Source organism: Melospiza melodia, chromosome 3 (genome assembly GCF_035770615.1).
Source record: "Melospiza melodia melodia isolate bMelMel2 chromosome 3, bMelMel2.pri, whole genome shotgun sequence".
NCBI lineage: Eukaryota > Metazoa > Chordata > Aves > Passeriformes > Passerellidae > Melospiza > Melospiza melodia.
In genome coordinates this window covers 51,396,908-51,411,672 of record NC_086196.1, presented here as the reverse complement: position 1 = coordinate 51,411,672, position 14,765 = coordinate 51,396,908, and the positions used below count along the sequence as shown (strand labels likewise).

Below are 14,765 nucleotides of genomic sequence, written 5' to 3'. Positions count from 1 at the left end.
TATTTTTCTAATATAGTTGGGACAGGAATTTTCCTGTATTTTCTCACCGTGCAGTTTTTGCTTGCCTTTTTTTTTCTTTTTTTTTTAATTATTATTAAGAGGAAATTACTTCTCTTGTATAAATGCTTGTGAATTACTAGCTGTATTTCCTTTTGACAGCAATATTATCTCCTTTGCTAAAATAATGTCTTTCTAATAACTAAGACATGAAGTCTTAATCCAAGCAGGGAGTTGGTTAACTACTCTGTTCCCTGCTCTGCAGTGCAAACTGAGCTTGATCTTTATCTTTGTTGTTTTCAGCAAAATTTTAGCCCTAAATAAGGGAAATTTACTTGGAAGTAGCATCCTCTAAAATACATTCATCAAATTAATTTTGTTCTTTAGCTTTCATGCTCAAAAATGAGCAATGGGGGGAAATAATTGGAAGAAAATTAGCCAAACTGCTTATACTTTTTTATTAATTAATTGGGGAGGAAGATACTTGCATTAAGGTTGTCCTCACAAAATCTATTAAGATTTAATTTCTCTTTCTCTCTTCTACTACTTTGTGTCTTAAGGGTCTTTTTCTGCAAGTGAATTTGGATTGTAAAATAAAATCCAGGAGTAGAAAAGTATCTCTGTTACATGCAGTTTATAGCAAAATCAAATCATTTGTTGATTTAAACTAATAAGGATTTTTTTTTAATTGTGTGGAGGAAAAAAAAATACTTTGAAACATATGCAGCAGTAAGAAATAACACAGCATGTAGTCCAGTAATTTCTACTTGTATTACTGTGCCAGTAAATATTCCTGTCCATCAAGGGCTTACATGCTGCTAGCTTTAAAGAATCATGCAAATTTTGGATAGTGCTCAGTTTTCCTATCTGTGCAGCATCATACATGTATATAAACCAGTATTGTCTGTTGGACATGAGTTGTTCTTGTGCGCTGTTTCATCCCAGTAGTCAAAGGTTTTCTTTCCTTCGCTCTCTGCTTTTTCCAAAACCCATCTGCTGCAGATACAGTGGGAGATTTTATTTCCTGAGGCTATTTGCAGACTTGCTGAATGAGCCTGTTACTTTAAATGGATTGACCCTTTGACTAATGAGTCATGATTTTCCGGGGCTTAAATTCTAATCCAGAATGAAAAAAACAATTGACTGCTGGAGCTGTGGACTTTTGGTTCCAAGTATTTCATTTCATTTTACTGTACCTATGAGACTATGTTGTTGAAGGTCTTTGGAGCATAGTCACATCAGTCTTCTACTGGGGGTTCATACATGACTGCTAAAAATGTCTCCCTGTGTAATTTGTGCTTTTATGTATGTAGTTCTGTGCACCTCTATTTTACTTTTTCTTTCCTTAGGGATTTTAGGCAAGCCAGTGTAACAAAGCATACTCGTAATGACTGGAAGTTGTATTGATGGATCGGTAGCATAGCATTTTCTGCTGAATGAGTTACTTTTAGATGCCAGTATTTAGTTACATTTTTAGTTACCTTTTTGACCCATCTTGCCCATGTGAGTGACCAGTTAAAATTGTGTCTCTGTTAGTTACAGGATGAAGAACGCAGACGGCAGCAACAATTGGAAGAAATGCGGAAACGAGAAGCAGAGGACCGGGCCAGGCAGGAAGAGGAGCGCAGACAGCAAGAGGAGGAGCGGACCAGGAGAGAGGCTGAAGAAAAGGTTGTGGTCTTCTGAGTGCCACAGGGGTTCTTGCAGGCCTTTCCTCTTCAGCCTAACCAGTACCAGCTCAGTGTTGGGTCTGCAGGGTTTAAACACAGTAGCCTGGTGGTAGGGATCATGGCCCAAGGCTTCAGTTTGTCTATCCAAACCAAAAAGGAATTAAAGAAACAGCCCATTCCTGCTGGCTGGAGTTGACTGGTATTGCAGAAATAGTACTGCAGGCTTAATGCCTGACAGTTCTTAGCAGGAGCAAGGCTCTTAACTTCAGAGCCTTTCTGAAAATTATGGAAGAAATCAGGTACTTCCTGTTTCCCTTCAGCTCCCATCATAAATTGCATACCTTTTTTATTATCATGGCTCAGTTAGTGCTATTGGGTTTTCCTATGTCCCAGTAGATGGCAATTACATATTTCTGTAGTATTTTTTAATATAGATACAGAGAGAAGTGTGAAATACGATGGAGTAGTGATGAATATTCCATATTGTTTTTTATGTTTGGACTGTGGGAGGGAAGTGGTTTCTAGAAAGCAAGTAAATAATCTTAGCAGATAAGTGTGCAGTCAAATTATAAAAATTCAGGGTTGTAGGTTCTGCTGAGACATTATACATAAATATGAGAAGCTTAACTGATCAAACTAGAAGACAAAGCAACTTATTTGACTCAGCATGTTTCTTAAGACCTTTTTGTTCCTAGAGAAAGCAGTTACTTCTGTTCAGTTTGCCTGTTAGTAACACTGACTTCAGAAAGAAAGCTGGATTTTAAAGTTGTTCATCTTGAAAGATTGAGCAAATACGTTTAAAAAGCCTCCAAGCTTTAGATACGTTAACTTTGTTCATTTATTTTTCAGGCTTTGTTAAATTGTTTCCCATAAACAGTATGGTTGGATGAGTGGAAGAGGTGGTAATAAGAGAGAAGTGAGGAAGGTGTATCTGGAGTGCGGAAAGTTTTTAAAAGTAGACTGTAGACACCTTAAAAAATGCAACCAACAGAAAACAACTATGGCTTTCTTTACTTCTGAAAATGATGCAGCCAAATGACATTTGGATCACACTTGAAAGAGTTTTCACTGGCAGATGTTGACTAAGATACTTCTACCAACTCAGAACTCAGTACCATCAGTAAAATGGTTTTAGAGAGTAGTACAAGGAGATGAATTTCATGTCTTTGCCGCAGATTATCAAGATCAGATCTATTTATTATTTTTTCAGGATAACTGACTCAGTATTGGACAGATAAGCATTAAGGTGGATTTTTTTAAACATGTGGATTAAAACCAGAAGTTAAGGTTATTTCAGATGCCATATATTCCCAGCAGAAATTATTCTATGCTTATACGCAAAGGGTTTTGTAATGTACATACAGTTCCCAAATACACCTCATTTGTTATCGAACTACTGAATAAACCCTTGTATTAATTTACAGTGTGTCTGAGACAAGAGCTGAACAGAATTAAATGTTATTTAGTTTAAAAACAGAACAGTCTTTTAAAGAGGAAGAATACACAGAAGGTATTTAATGACCTTTTAAATGGTCAGTAACCTCATGTAGATATCATTAGCATCATTTCTGCTTTAAATGCCTTTAACAGTTTTGTTTGATGCCTGTTTTGGAAAAATTCTTCGTAATACTTTTTTTGTGTGAAAGTAGTGTTCCTGGTGTTTACACTAGAAACTTGGTTAGGAGTCATCTGTTCCAAGGCTCTGTTGACTAATTTACATTGTATAAGCATGAAACAAAATCACAAAGTTCCTTTTTTAAGGCAGTAGTTAATTTTAGTTATATTCCTCTCCCACAGATTCTCTACAGCTTTAGTAAATCTGCACCTTATTAACTCTAGTTACAGTTTGAGTAATAAATGCTGGAATGCCCTTAGTTTACGCAGGCAGTTGCTTTAGTGACCACAGGCAGTGGTAAATCTGTAAATAACAGCTACACTCTGTTACTGGATAGCTGCTGTTTTTTTGCAAATGTGACAGTTTGACCACTGGCCAAGCACCAGTGCACCCATGAAAATCATTCACTCTTAGTAGTAAATGTTCTCTGTACGAGTACATATAGATGCCCTGCTTATAGCCAGAAAAGGAGACAAAAAAGATTGACGGAAGATGTTTGTAGCTCATTGATGGAAAGCTTAAATCTCGTGGATTGAAATGTCTGACCACTGTGTTTCTGTTTCCTCTGGGCTTTCAGAGGCGCCAGGAAGAGGAGTATTACAGTCGCTTAGAGGCTGAAAGGCGCAGGCAGCACGATGAAGCTGAGCGAAGATTGCTGGAACCTGACGAGCCTGGTCTGTACAGACCTCCGCTTCCACGGGAATATGAACTCCCATCCCCAACCCCTTCATCTAACGCTCCTCCTCCCCCACCTCAGCGAAACACCTCTTACCTCAAAACACAGGTCCTCTCCCCTGACACGATTTATACTGCCAAGTTTGTTGCTTACAATGATGATGATGATGAGGAGGAGGATTCCAATCTAGCAGGTCAGGATAAGTACTCCAGCACAAGAAAATCCTATGGTGACTTTCCTCCTGCCACCCTTAAGCCACAGCAGCCCTCCCGCCAGCCTCGCCCAGTTTCAGATGGCATCTTTCTTTCCAACTCATTCCAGTCATCTTCTGTCAATGCCAACAGTACTACTGTCAAAAAAAGCCAGCCCCCGCCCCCATCAAACAAACCAAGTTTCGTCCATGCCAGCAGCTCTAAAGGTAGAAACAATGAAATAAGTCATCTCTTCAAAACTGTCCTTGTATTTTCAACTCCAGGGTTCTAGATTTAATCACTTATTTTGTGATTTCCCCCTCCCTTAATCACTATTTTCACTCTGGTGATCTACCTTAATCTTGATCTTAATATGAATCCTTCAATTTTTAATTATTTTGATCTCTCAAATTTTCTTGCTCTTTACCCAAACTTTTCAAAAGCAAAAATTCCATCTTTCATGTATGAATCAGAAATGATTTTAACTGCTACTCAATCAGTTTGAAGTACTGTTGGTTTTGGCTTTCACTCTGTATCTCTAAGTGATTTGTTTTGTATGACTGACTGCTGTTTACTCAGAGCATCTGGAAGTGCACCTTTCTTGAACACAGGAAATCTCTCCTAATGGGTTCATGGACAGATCTTATCTCTGCTTTGTTGTTGGTACCAGGGTTCTCTCTCTTTTAATAGTGTGTGCAAATGGCTTTAAAATTTGTATTTGTAGATGTAGATCTTAAATACACAAGCACCAAGAGAAATACAGGTCTTGCAGTCAGTTTCATGTATTAGGCACCATTCCTGAATTTCTGGTTTGTACAGTGCAGTTTCCTTGCAGAGAGACAAAAATCTAAATTTCATCTTAGTACTGTTTTACTCCTTCCCTTCTATACCTCTATGTTTCTTTGACTCCTCATCTTGTTGTTGTTGTATAACTCCAAGCTAACCATAATGAAGTTTAATTTCAGTTAGAGTTCTAGCTGCCAGGAACTTCAGCACCATATTTTACCTGCAGAGTACTAGTTGAACTATACTCTTGAATTCAAAGCTAATTCAGTCCAAAGTCTGGGGATATTTTTTAAACTGATGCTGTATAGGAGTAATCTTGTATACTTGACTATTTGAGTATGTCTCACTCTGATAAGATTGCACTTTACTGATATAGTACTTTGTCTTTAAACCAGCATCTGCTGGTACTTCTACATTTGTTTTCTTCTATGTTCTTTTGAAGATGATGGCCATGACATTCTCATAGTTTATTCTTTTTACTTACACTGGCAGTTAACAAGTGCCTGACAACCAACTCTATGTGATCAATTCATCCTTCTAAAATGAAAAAGGTAGCAAGTCACCTGAGATCCCAAGGGAAGGTGTTTATGCTGGCTTCTAGCTGAATGGTCAGCTTGTTTGCTGGACTCAAGTCTCAGTGGCACAAATGGAATCCTGTAGTGTGTTACATCCCTCATCACTTTTTTGGCTACCTAACAAATTAGGAGAATCACTCACTTGCTTTATTCAGCAGTGTGCCCTGGGCATTGAGAAGATATGAGCCTCCAAATAGGTTCCATGTATTAGAAGCACTTCTAATCCAGCTGCAATAATATGTGAATCTGATTTAGGATATATACAAAGCTACTGAACTGCTTGTCCACATCCTGTTCAGTTGAGGCTCAAGTCATCATTTTCCAGCAATGAAAATTAGCATTCTTTCCTTTGCAGGGCTGATAAGCTTCTGCTACCATTGAACTGCTTCCAGTGCTGAAGAGAAGCTCTGCACTGTATTGTGTAGTTTTTAATATTACTGAAGGGACGGTTTAGCTCAGTTATAATTACTGTCCCACTGGTGCAGTTAATGATCAGTAGTTCCACTGTTTGTGGTCAGCACAACACCCAAGTTGCATAAAAAAAGTAATCTACAGTGATTCTCCTATAAAGTCAGGGGAAGCCTGATAATTTATGCTGGTGTTGCCTGTGAGATCTCAGGATCTAGTAGTCTCTGTGGTAATAGCCTCTCTTCTGCAAACCCACTGTCACTCCTCTCTAACTCTGTAATAGGTCTGAATCTTAAAGGAAAGTGAGGGAAGGATTTAGCTTTTCAGTGTGTTTTCATTAAACTGGAGTATAATTCTGGACGCTACATGCTGTGTACTACCATAATGCCTACTACCGTGCACCTGAAATCACTGATAAACCCACAGCCAATTTTGTACCAGAAGAACTTCAGCTTTTGAACACCAGATATCTCAAAGAATTAAAAATATTCTGAAATGGCAGGCTTCTGACATGAAACATGGTTACTTTATGTCTGTACTTAATTTTTTTTTCTTTCAAAGGACTTTCTAGGAATTCTTATTTGAAATTGACTGTAATAAAAAGTAAAATGTGCCTTCCATCACAGCATGTAGGCTTGAAAAAGCCGTTGCTTCCCTTCCCTATTTGGCACTTAGAAGGCTGTACATGTAATCAGTTAGGCAACCCTAGAGCCATCAGTCACTAGCTGTCACCATCACTCTCCCTGCCTCCCATCATCCACAACCCAGAATGCTATTTAGTATATAATTGCATTTCTAATCCTGCTTTATGTTAATATTAATTGAAAAATGAATCTCAGGAAAGTGAAATGTTCAGTGGTATTGTTTGTGCACATTTGTTTTTTGTGGAAAACAATCAAAGGACAATTTACAAAGATTTGGTTAGGGTTTTGGTAACAATTAAGGAATACTGTAGTATGATGCTTCGCCTTTAATAGCCTAATTCATAAGCCATACAACTAATTATGAATACTCTTATTTCATAATTTTTAAAATAGCCATGAGAACAGGTTAACTTCACTTGATTGCTCAAGCTTCTCTGAAGACTGCCTGCGTAACGTACAAAGCCGTTTGCACAAAATGCAGAATTCACTGTGCAGTTTGACCATCTCCCATCTCGCTGACTCTGTTACATTCCTGTCCTTTACAGCTCTTTCCTGTTCTGAGTGTTAACTCTAGTGAACCATGCTTCTGCAAATTTTGCTCTTGTGCTTTCTTCCACTGGGTCTTTAAAGACCATTGGATCTGTCAGCTCACCAAGGAAAAAGTCAACACCCAAATGAAAAACACTATCTAAATGCAAATGAAACCTTGTGGATCCAGCCACAAGCTTTTCAAAGTAGGGAAGGCAGTACTTACAGGAATGTAAGACTCACAACTAAGAGGAAAAAAAATCTTTATATGCCTGGCATACCTAATAAGATTTGGTTTGCTGCAAATTTTTGATGGAAAAAATTTGTCCTATGCCACATTAGCTAAATTGGCTTATGTGTTCTAGCCTCACTCAGAATTACTGAATATTTCTGAGAAGTTAGATGTACCAGTGGAAGAAGCAAACATCTCCTTTTGTACCAAAGAAGGTTCACAAGACATAACATGAACAATATTGAGATCAGAACTGTCTGAAGACAAATCTGAGTAGTGTGCTACATTTCGTTTTACTCTTTTCGTGACAGTTATTAAGAGAATATGGTCTTAAATGTAAATTAAATTATTAAACTTCTGATTGGAAAAAAAAGGTTTTGTCTTGTGGCCTTTACAAGGAATTAATATAATGTGTAAAACCTGTGTGTTATATCAACTTAAAGGTGCAGTGCTGCAGGACTTGAAATTTAAATTCAGAGGCGGGAGGGAGGGGCCATCTCAGTGATACAGTTTGTGTATCAGACTTAACAGGGACTAAAATTTAGATTCTGCTGAATTGCAAAGATGGGATGCACTAATCTTTGCTTACTTTTAGCCTCAGAAAGAGAGGAGCTACAGCTAACTTACTTCCTGTGAAGTTTGTCACAGGATAATGAAGAGTGTTGCTCTTTCTGTTGGTCTTCTTGAACAGCTTCTAGTATCTGTTTTACAATAAGGCTTATTAAGATAAAGACCATGATTTGGCATGTGCTGGACAATTTAACAAAATGGGTTTTGACTCAAAATTAGGAATCAAAAAATAGCCCATTTGAAGAGGATTTGAATTTAACAGTACTGGGATTAAATATTCTAGGTCACATGACCTCTGATTATTTATGATTCTCATTTGAATTGTTTCTTGAAAGAAGCACTGCACCTTTTTGAAAGAATACAGTATAAATCTTCTGTGTTGTTGCTGCTGTACTTAAACCTACTTCTTTCTTTTGCATAAGGATTAAATTCATACACTGGATCTACAGGAGCAGCTGCTGGGGAAGTTTATCGGGATCCAAGAGACAAAAGATCTAAAAGGTGATATACAGGAGTCCACTGACTTTTATACAACTAACTTGGCAACTTCTGCAGTATTTTCTGTTGTCATCGTTGTATCTCTGGGGGCTGCTCCAGAGTTCTGCTGTTGGCTCTGTTATGGGTTGCTATAAAACACAATTAAGTTCTCTCCACAAGCCCTTAGATGATCTGAAACACTGCTGAATAGCAACAAGTTTTGGCACTACAAGTAAACAAAATGATCACTGTAAATGAGCAACTTCACCTGGTTTAGGTGTATTTATAAATCTGATACCTCCACAGTGGGATTCCTACAAAACTTGTAATAAGCATTAAAGATTTAAGCTGTGTACACATCTCACACAGGCTTTACCATGTATCATACTGATGATGGGACAAGAAAAGGACGAGAAAAGCACTTCCAGTGCTTTTTCTTAGAAATGTGCCTCCACAGAAAACTACTTTAGTTTAGCCAAGCAGTAATGCTGTGCTAACCCAGGCAGAGCCTTAGTTTATAACCTGCCATTCATGTTGAAATTGGCAAGCATTTCTATTTATTCCATGGTCAAGTCATGAATTTCTCTCAAGTGACAGCACAATGTCAGAGTTAAAGGTATATGTGAGGAACAAAACCTTTCAGAACACAATGGAGACTGCTTTGCTGTAGTCAAAGAAGCTGTAATTACGTGTCATCAAGAATGATTACGTTTAAGGATCTTGTAGATGAGAATTATAAAAAATATTTTTTGTTTCCTTTGCAGTCAAGATGCAGATTTACCTGGAGCACCAGAAAACCTGACGTTCAAGGAACGCCAGCGACTTTTTTCACAGGGTCAGGATGTATCCAATAAAGTAAAAGCTTCTAGGAAACTAACGGAACTGGAAAATGAGTTGAACACAAAATAAGATTAAAGCACCTTATCAGATGTAATGGATGATCTCCAAATTGAGGGATTGAGATTGGGGGCACACTACTAAGTATGAACAGAAAATGAATGTTTTCTGAAAGGAGTGACTTTGATTCCTCTTTATCTAAGACTGTTAATTAAGACTTAGAGATGTTGCAATAGCAAGAAAACTGATTACTTTGCCAGGAGCTTGTGGTTTATACAATGAAAGCACTGTAAATTTTTAAAGATGCGAATCACGTGAAGGTAACTTTTTTTCTGTTTTGGGGGTGAAGTTATTTTGCACCAGACCAAGTAGCACTTGTCAAAGATAAGTTCTGTTTCCTGGTGTTTTACAGACACACTTTTGTTTTAGCTGCTGAGCAGAGAGAGTGAGAATAGCTTGAACTGCCTAAACTAAACTGTGCACTAGAAGTTAGCATTTTAGGTTGTTTGACAAGAAGCCAATGTCTGGGCCACCTTAAATAAGGTTTCATATGCAAGTGTGACATACTGTATGGTGTTCATAGAAGAATCAGTATATCAATACAGATCTTACCATTACTTAGTACTGGCATAACACACATTCTCTAGATAGAATCTTGGAATAAAAATGTCTCTATTCCTATGTATTTGTTGGGTCTAAAATGGATGCCTAAGATTTTATCTGTAGTTATGGAAACGTCTACGTTCTTGTATCCCCACTATATGTGCTTCAGACTTTGAAAAAATGTGAAGATAACAACCTTTGGATAACTGTTTCACTAAGAATTACATAAGCAATAGATAGTAGGCTACACTTAGTGGCCCTTCATCAGCTAGGACCAAAATGTTAGTAGTGTGTTAAAGGCAAGGATTACAGAAGGTGAGCAGAACACGTGGGTATGTTTTCTGAGAAATTCATATCAGAAGTGATTGGGCAATTAGGCCTGGTACAGCATTGATAAGTCTGTTATTATCAGTTCAGCAATAGATTTTTTTCCTATGGAGATATCAACAGGCATATTAGAGAAGAAGACTGAAGTGCAAAGCATCAAATACAGTACTGCAGTCTGGAAGTGGGAACGTTCATAAGGTCATTAACAGAGCTGGTGTGCTAGCAAGGAACCATCCCTGCTCATGCTGAGGAGCAGTGCTAGTGAGCTCCCATTCTGTCTAGCTGGCTTTACTGACATCCTATTATGGTTGTACTGTAAGCCTTTTTGGCAGTTCAAGCTATTTTTTCACACTGTTATAGCCTTATTTAATTTTTAATTGTTAATCTTTTTCCTCCCACTATTTCCTCAGCTATGCTTATGTGGCTGATGATGTTGGGAATAAGGACCTCATCAGAGTCTTTCTCATTGTGTGATGTTAAGACAATATATATTGTGATTCCAAACAAATTTTCTATTTGACAAAGCCCTTTACTGGCTTTAGATGATTTTTTTTCCCTGTATCATATTGTTCTCTTATAAATATATATTTAGGGATTTGTGCACACTTCCAAATACAAAGGGGTAGACTTTCACTGCCTTAGGAATGAAATCACTTTTAATAAGAGTTGTATGATAAATAAATGCAAGTTAATGAAAATTGGAGTGTAAATATTTTTTACGTATTTCAGGTTTCTTATTTGAAAGTGTGCTTTTACCGTTTCACCTGTTAAATATGAAGTAGAAGATTAAACTGGTTCAAAGTGTTAATGAAGGATCTGCATGCTTGCTATGTCTGTTCATCAGCAAAAGCAAGCCTCTCCCAATTTATCTTGAGAACACTAGCAGCCTTACAGTGACACATTTTTCTTGAAGAAAAAAACTTATGCTGTGGCTGAATTACTGTTGCTGCTAGACTCTGAAAAAGGCTTAGCAAAAAAATACCTATAACCTTCAGTTGAGTGGATTTGGCCGCTATTGGGCATTCAGGTCAAGTGTGAATATGTGTAAAAGTGCTTTTCATATTTGTCTGTGCATTATTTGAAAAAAAAAAAAAAAACAAACATCAAAACTGCTGTAGTTTCCCATTTCTACTGTATTTCACTTGCAACCTATTTTTAATAAAGTTTGTATTGTATTTAACTTTGCATTTAATGTTTTTTGTATCCTTATTTAATTCTGCATTCTTAACAACAATATACCAGAAGGGCTCTTAATATGTTTTGCCTTGCCTGTCCTCTTAAAATGTATTTATGAGCAGTCAGTGTATCTCATATGAAAACTGCACATTAATTTTACATGGAGAATCAACAGAGGCTGACCTTCACTAATCAGAGAGGAGAATTTCTTAGCCTGTTTGATACCTATAGTGCTGACATGAAGGAAGTGATTTTTACAGCTTAACCAGCAGTTTACGAAGTAGTAAATACCAGTGGTGTCGATCATTCAGACGCGTCACACTGTATCTGTATCTTCCCTAAGTGCAAAGTCGTTTTTCTGACAGCAAAGAGGAACCTAGAACATGGCATCTTTTGGAAAAGTAAATAGTGTATGCAGAGTCTCCACTGGGATTGCTGTGGTTAATGGGAGTCAGCAGTTCAAACTCTGCTTGGGGAGGGAGCCTGCCCCAGTGAAGTGCTGTAGATGCCTTCTGCTGTAGGTGTACGTCTACTGAAGATGTATACCTATAACCTCAAAAGAACACAACTTTCAATTTTGAATGTAGACTGTCTAGCCTAGAAGAAAATGGAAACAATCCATTGCTCTTCTGTGCGTCCCCTCAGTCTGAACAAAAGAGCCAGTACAAACAGAAAGTGGTGCATTTGAGTCTGTAGTTATTGCAGCTGTGAACTTTGTCATAGAAACTTTTATTCTAGACCAAACTATTCCAGGATTTATGAGAGGAACTGTGTGTGATGGGCACTAGTAATGCATTTTCAGTGGGAAAAATGTTTTGGGCTATGCCTTCAGGTCAGGTTTGCTCAGTGAGCACACTAGTGTGATGCTGTTGGGCATTGCAGCACCTGCTTTGCTTTAGGGACATGAGCTGTCAGCCTTGGCACCACAGCTCTTTGTGCTTTTCTGATGATGGCCCTTAGAGTGATAACTGTGTGAAGTTATATTTGCATATGCAGTCAGCTCTCTACAAAACAAATAATTTTACATCTGTGTTAAATTCTCCCTTCTGCACCTATCATCCATATACACTGTTTTTCAACTCCTTTAGCTAGTCTGTACTACAATCTTGCTGGGATTTGAGGAAAAGGCAGTGAAATGAAGATGTTGACCAAGTCCATAGTATGCATCCTGTTCCCTGAAATAATAAGCAATACACTTGATCATACAGATTGCTGTTTGTATGTCAAGCAATGAGTACACAAGTTGCAGAGTAAACAAGACTGTTCTTTACCTCCTTATTCAATTAGATAACACAAAACCTAGTCCTGGTAAAAAATGAGCTTCAGTTATAACAGTCTTAAAACACATGCAGTGACTCATGTATGATAAGAATTGGCACTTCCTCTTGTTTTGTCAAATGATACTGCTGTCTCAGGGTCAGTTACTGGTTGTGTGTTCCAGAAGGCAAAGCCTCACAGGCTAAAAATTTGGAGTTGGCTGACTTCTCTCCCAGCTGTAGTAGCAGGTAAACATAATGAGACCACAGTGCAATACACCTGCCCAGAGAATCTCAGTTTATTGTTACTGACAGGTGCTCAGAACTCAACTACAGTTACCCAAAAAATGTGCAATGAGATATTTACAGCTTCACCAAATAGTGTTTTTACGGGGTGTGTGCAGTACAGCAGTCTCTGTTACCATCTGTTACCATCTGCTGAGTATGGAGAACGTCACCTTGCAGAGGCAGTAGAAAAGGCAGGGGTGTACAGCAGAAACTCTCTGTGTTTGGCAGAAGAGGGATAATGGCCTTCTCTACTGGGCTTTTTCCCCAAATGCTTTTCTACTCATTCTGCATTTAGGAATGTTGCAATGCACAGCTCATCAGAAGTTTATGGAGCTGCGACCTCTTAGGTCTTGTTGGTTCCACCACTGGAGTTAAAGTGAAATGTATCAGAAGTATTCAAGACAATGCTTACTTAATAGTAACCTAAGATTTGTAATCCACTGACAGATATTATAATCCACATACGGCATTTCTCTGAAGCTAAAATTAAGAGTCAAATGTGGGTTTAGACAGTTCCATGACATTTCTGGCCCTGAAGTTCCACAGAAGGGTCTGTAATATGGCAGGGCCTTGCATCTCCAGGGGGAATATGGGATCAAGTTGGTGAAAGTTGGGGGAAAAATTATTCTTCAAAGTAGAGAATCAGTGTAGAAGGGTGTGCTGCACTAGTCTGGCAGCATTTCTAGAAGACAGCTGGATGTAATTTCTTTCCCAGGTCTCACCAACAGGCTGTTTTGTTGGAAATAGAAGGAAGATCCCTAAGGAGATTTGCTGGTGTTATGAAGAGTTACACATCATACTGAGATTTTTTGTTTTTCTGCTCATGGGACAGTTTTTAGTACTATTTGACCTTCAGAGGTGCACAGAGAAATGACTAAATAGGAGTAGTGGATGCTATTTTAGGTTACTACTTCAAAGAGTGCTAGTAAATTAAGTCTTGTCTGTTACAATCTACAGAAACAAGATCCTTAATCTCATTAATTGTAGGTAAAATCCACAGTGAGGGAGAGATTAACCATTACACTTCAGAGGTGATCCTTCTGGGATGAAGCTGAGTTTCGCTGGTAAATAACGTTGTTCTGACTTGATTGCTGCTGCAGGATAAGCATTACATAGAAAATCACAGCCCATTGTCAAGAATTGAGTGAGTCACACCCTGCAAACAACTAAATCATCCTCCCCAAAATAGCTGATGTTGATTAAAATCCTGTCTGCCTTACTTAGTGCCAACATCTTGTAACATCTGCACCATTGCAGCTCTTTTGAACTGTTTTTTAGCCTGTATCCATTTGTCAGTTCTCATTTTTCCATCAGAGCAGAGCTAGTTGCAAGGAGGAACTGCTGAGTTACACTTTTGTGTGCCAAACGTAACTGCAACCAGTCAGATGTTTTTTTGTTTTTTTTTTTTTTTTTTAAACAGAGGCTATAGATTGTAGCAATTTGTTGAAGATGCAGGATCCCAGAAGATGGTGGATAGAGCTGCACAGGGGTGTTTGGTTTGGTCTGTGACAGCTGGGCTATATCTGGGTTCCTTAGGAAAGGAACACTATCTCTTTTGTGCCAAACATGGAGGAATTCACTGCTCTGTGTCTTTGGATTTTCTACTGTCCACATGAGAGCACATTTACCATGTTCAGTAGAGAATAACTTGAGACTGCTATTTTGCAGAACTGGATTCCTCTGTAATTATCATGTTGGTTTTGGTTTAAAAAAAAAAAAGAAACCCAAAGAACTATAGTGCAAAAATAGTGCTATCTCCCACTTCCAAGAAGCTGACATGTCTGTATCTGGTATACTTACATATTTTATAGCCAAATAATATAGTGACTGCTTTCAAGACCATGTAAATCTTTCAGTGCAATACAGTAGAGTACCAAGTAATGTTGCTAATGCATGTCACATTTTCACC

General features: G+C 38.1%; 1 protein-coding gene across 23 annotated transcripts in view; it reads left to right on the top strand.

The window, feature by feature from the left end:
- AFDN (afadin, adherens junction formation factor) overlaps positions 1–11,328 on the top strand; it is a 115,487-nt gene extending 104,159 nt beyond the window's left edge. For 7 of the 23 annotated variants that reach the window (XM_063151735.1, XM_063151727.1, XM_063151732.1 and 4 more), the window contains 4 exons: positions 1,534–1,668; positions 3,860–4,376; positions 8,315–8,393; positions 9,134–11,328. In XM_063151735.1, coding sequence (XP_063007805.1) covers positions 1,534–1,668; positions 3,860–4,376; positions 8,315–8,393; positions 9,134–9,278 — 876 coding nt within the window. In that variant the 3' untranslated portion in view covers positions 9,279–11,328. Of the gene's footprint in view, positions 1–1,533; positions 1,669–3,859; positions 4,377–8,314; positions 8,394–9,133 lie in introns of those variants that run through there. The other 16 variants (XM_063151743.1, XM_063151739.1, XM_063151738.1 and 13 more) reach the window with 6 other exon arrangements.
- The last annotated feature ends 3,437 nt before the right edge of the window (positions 11,329–14,765 follow it).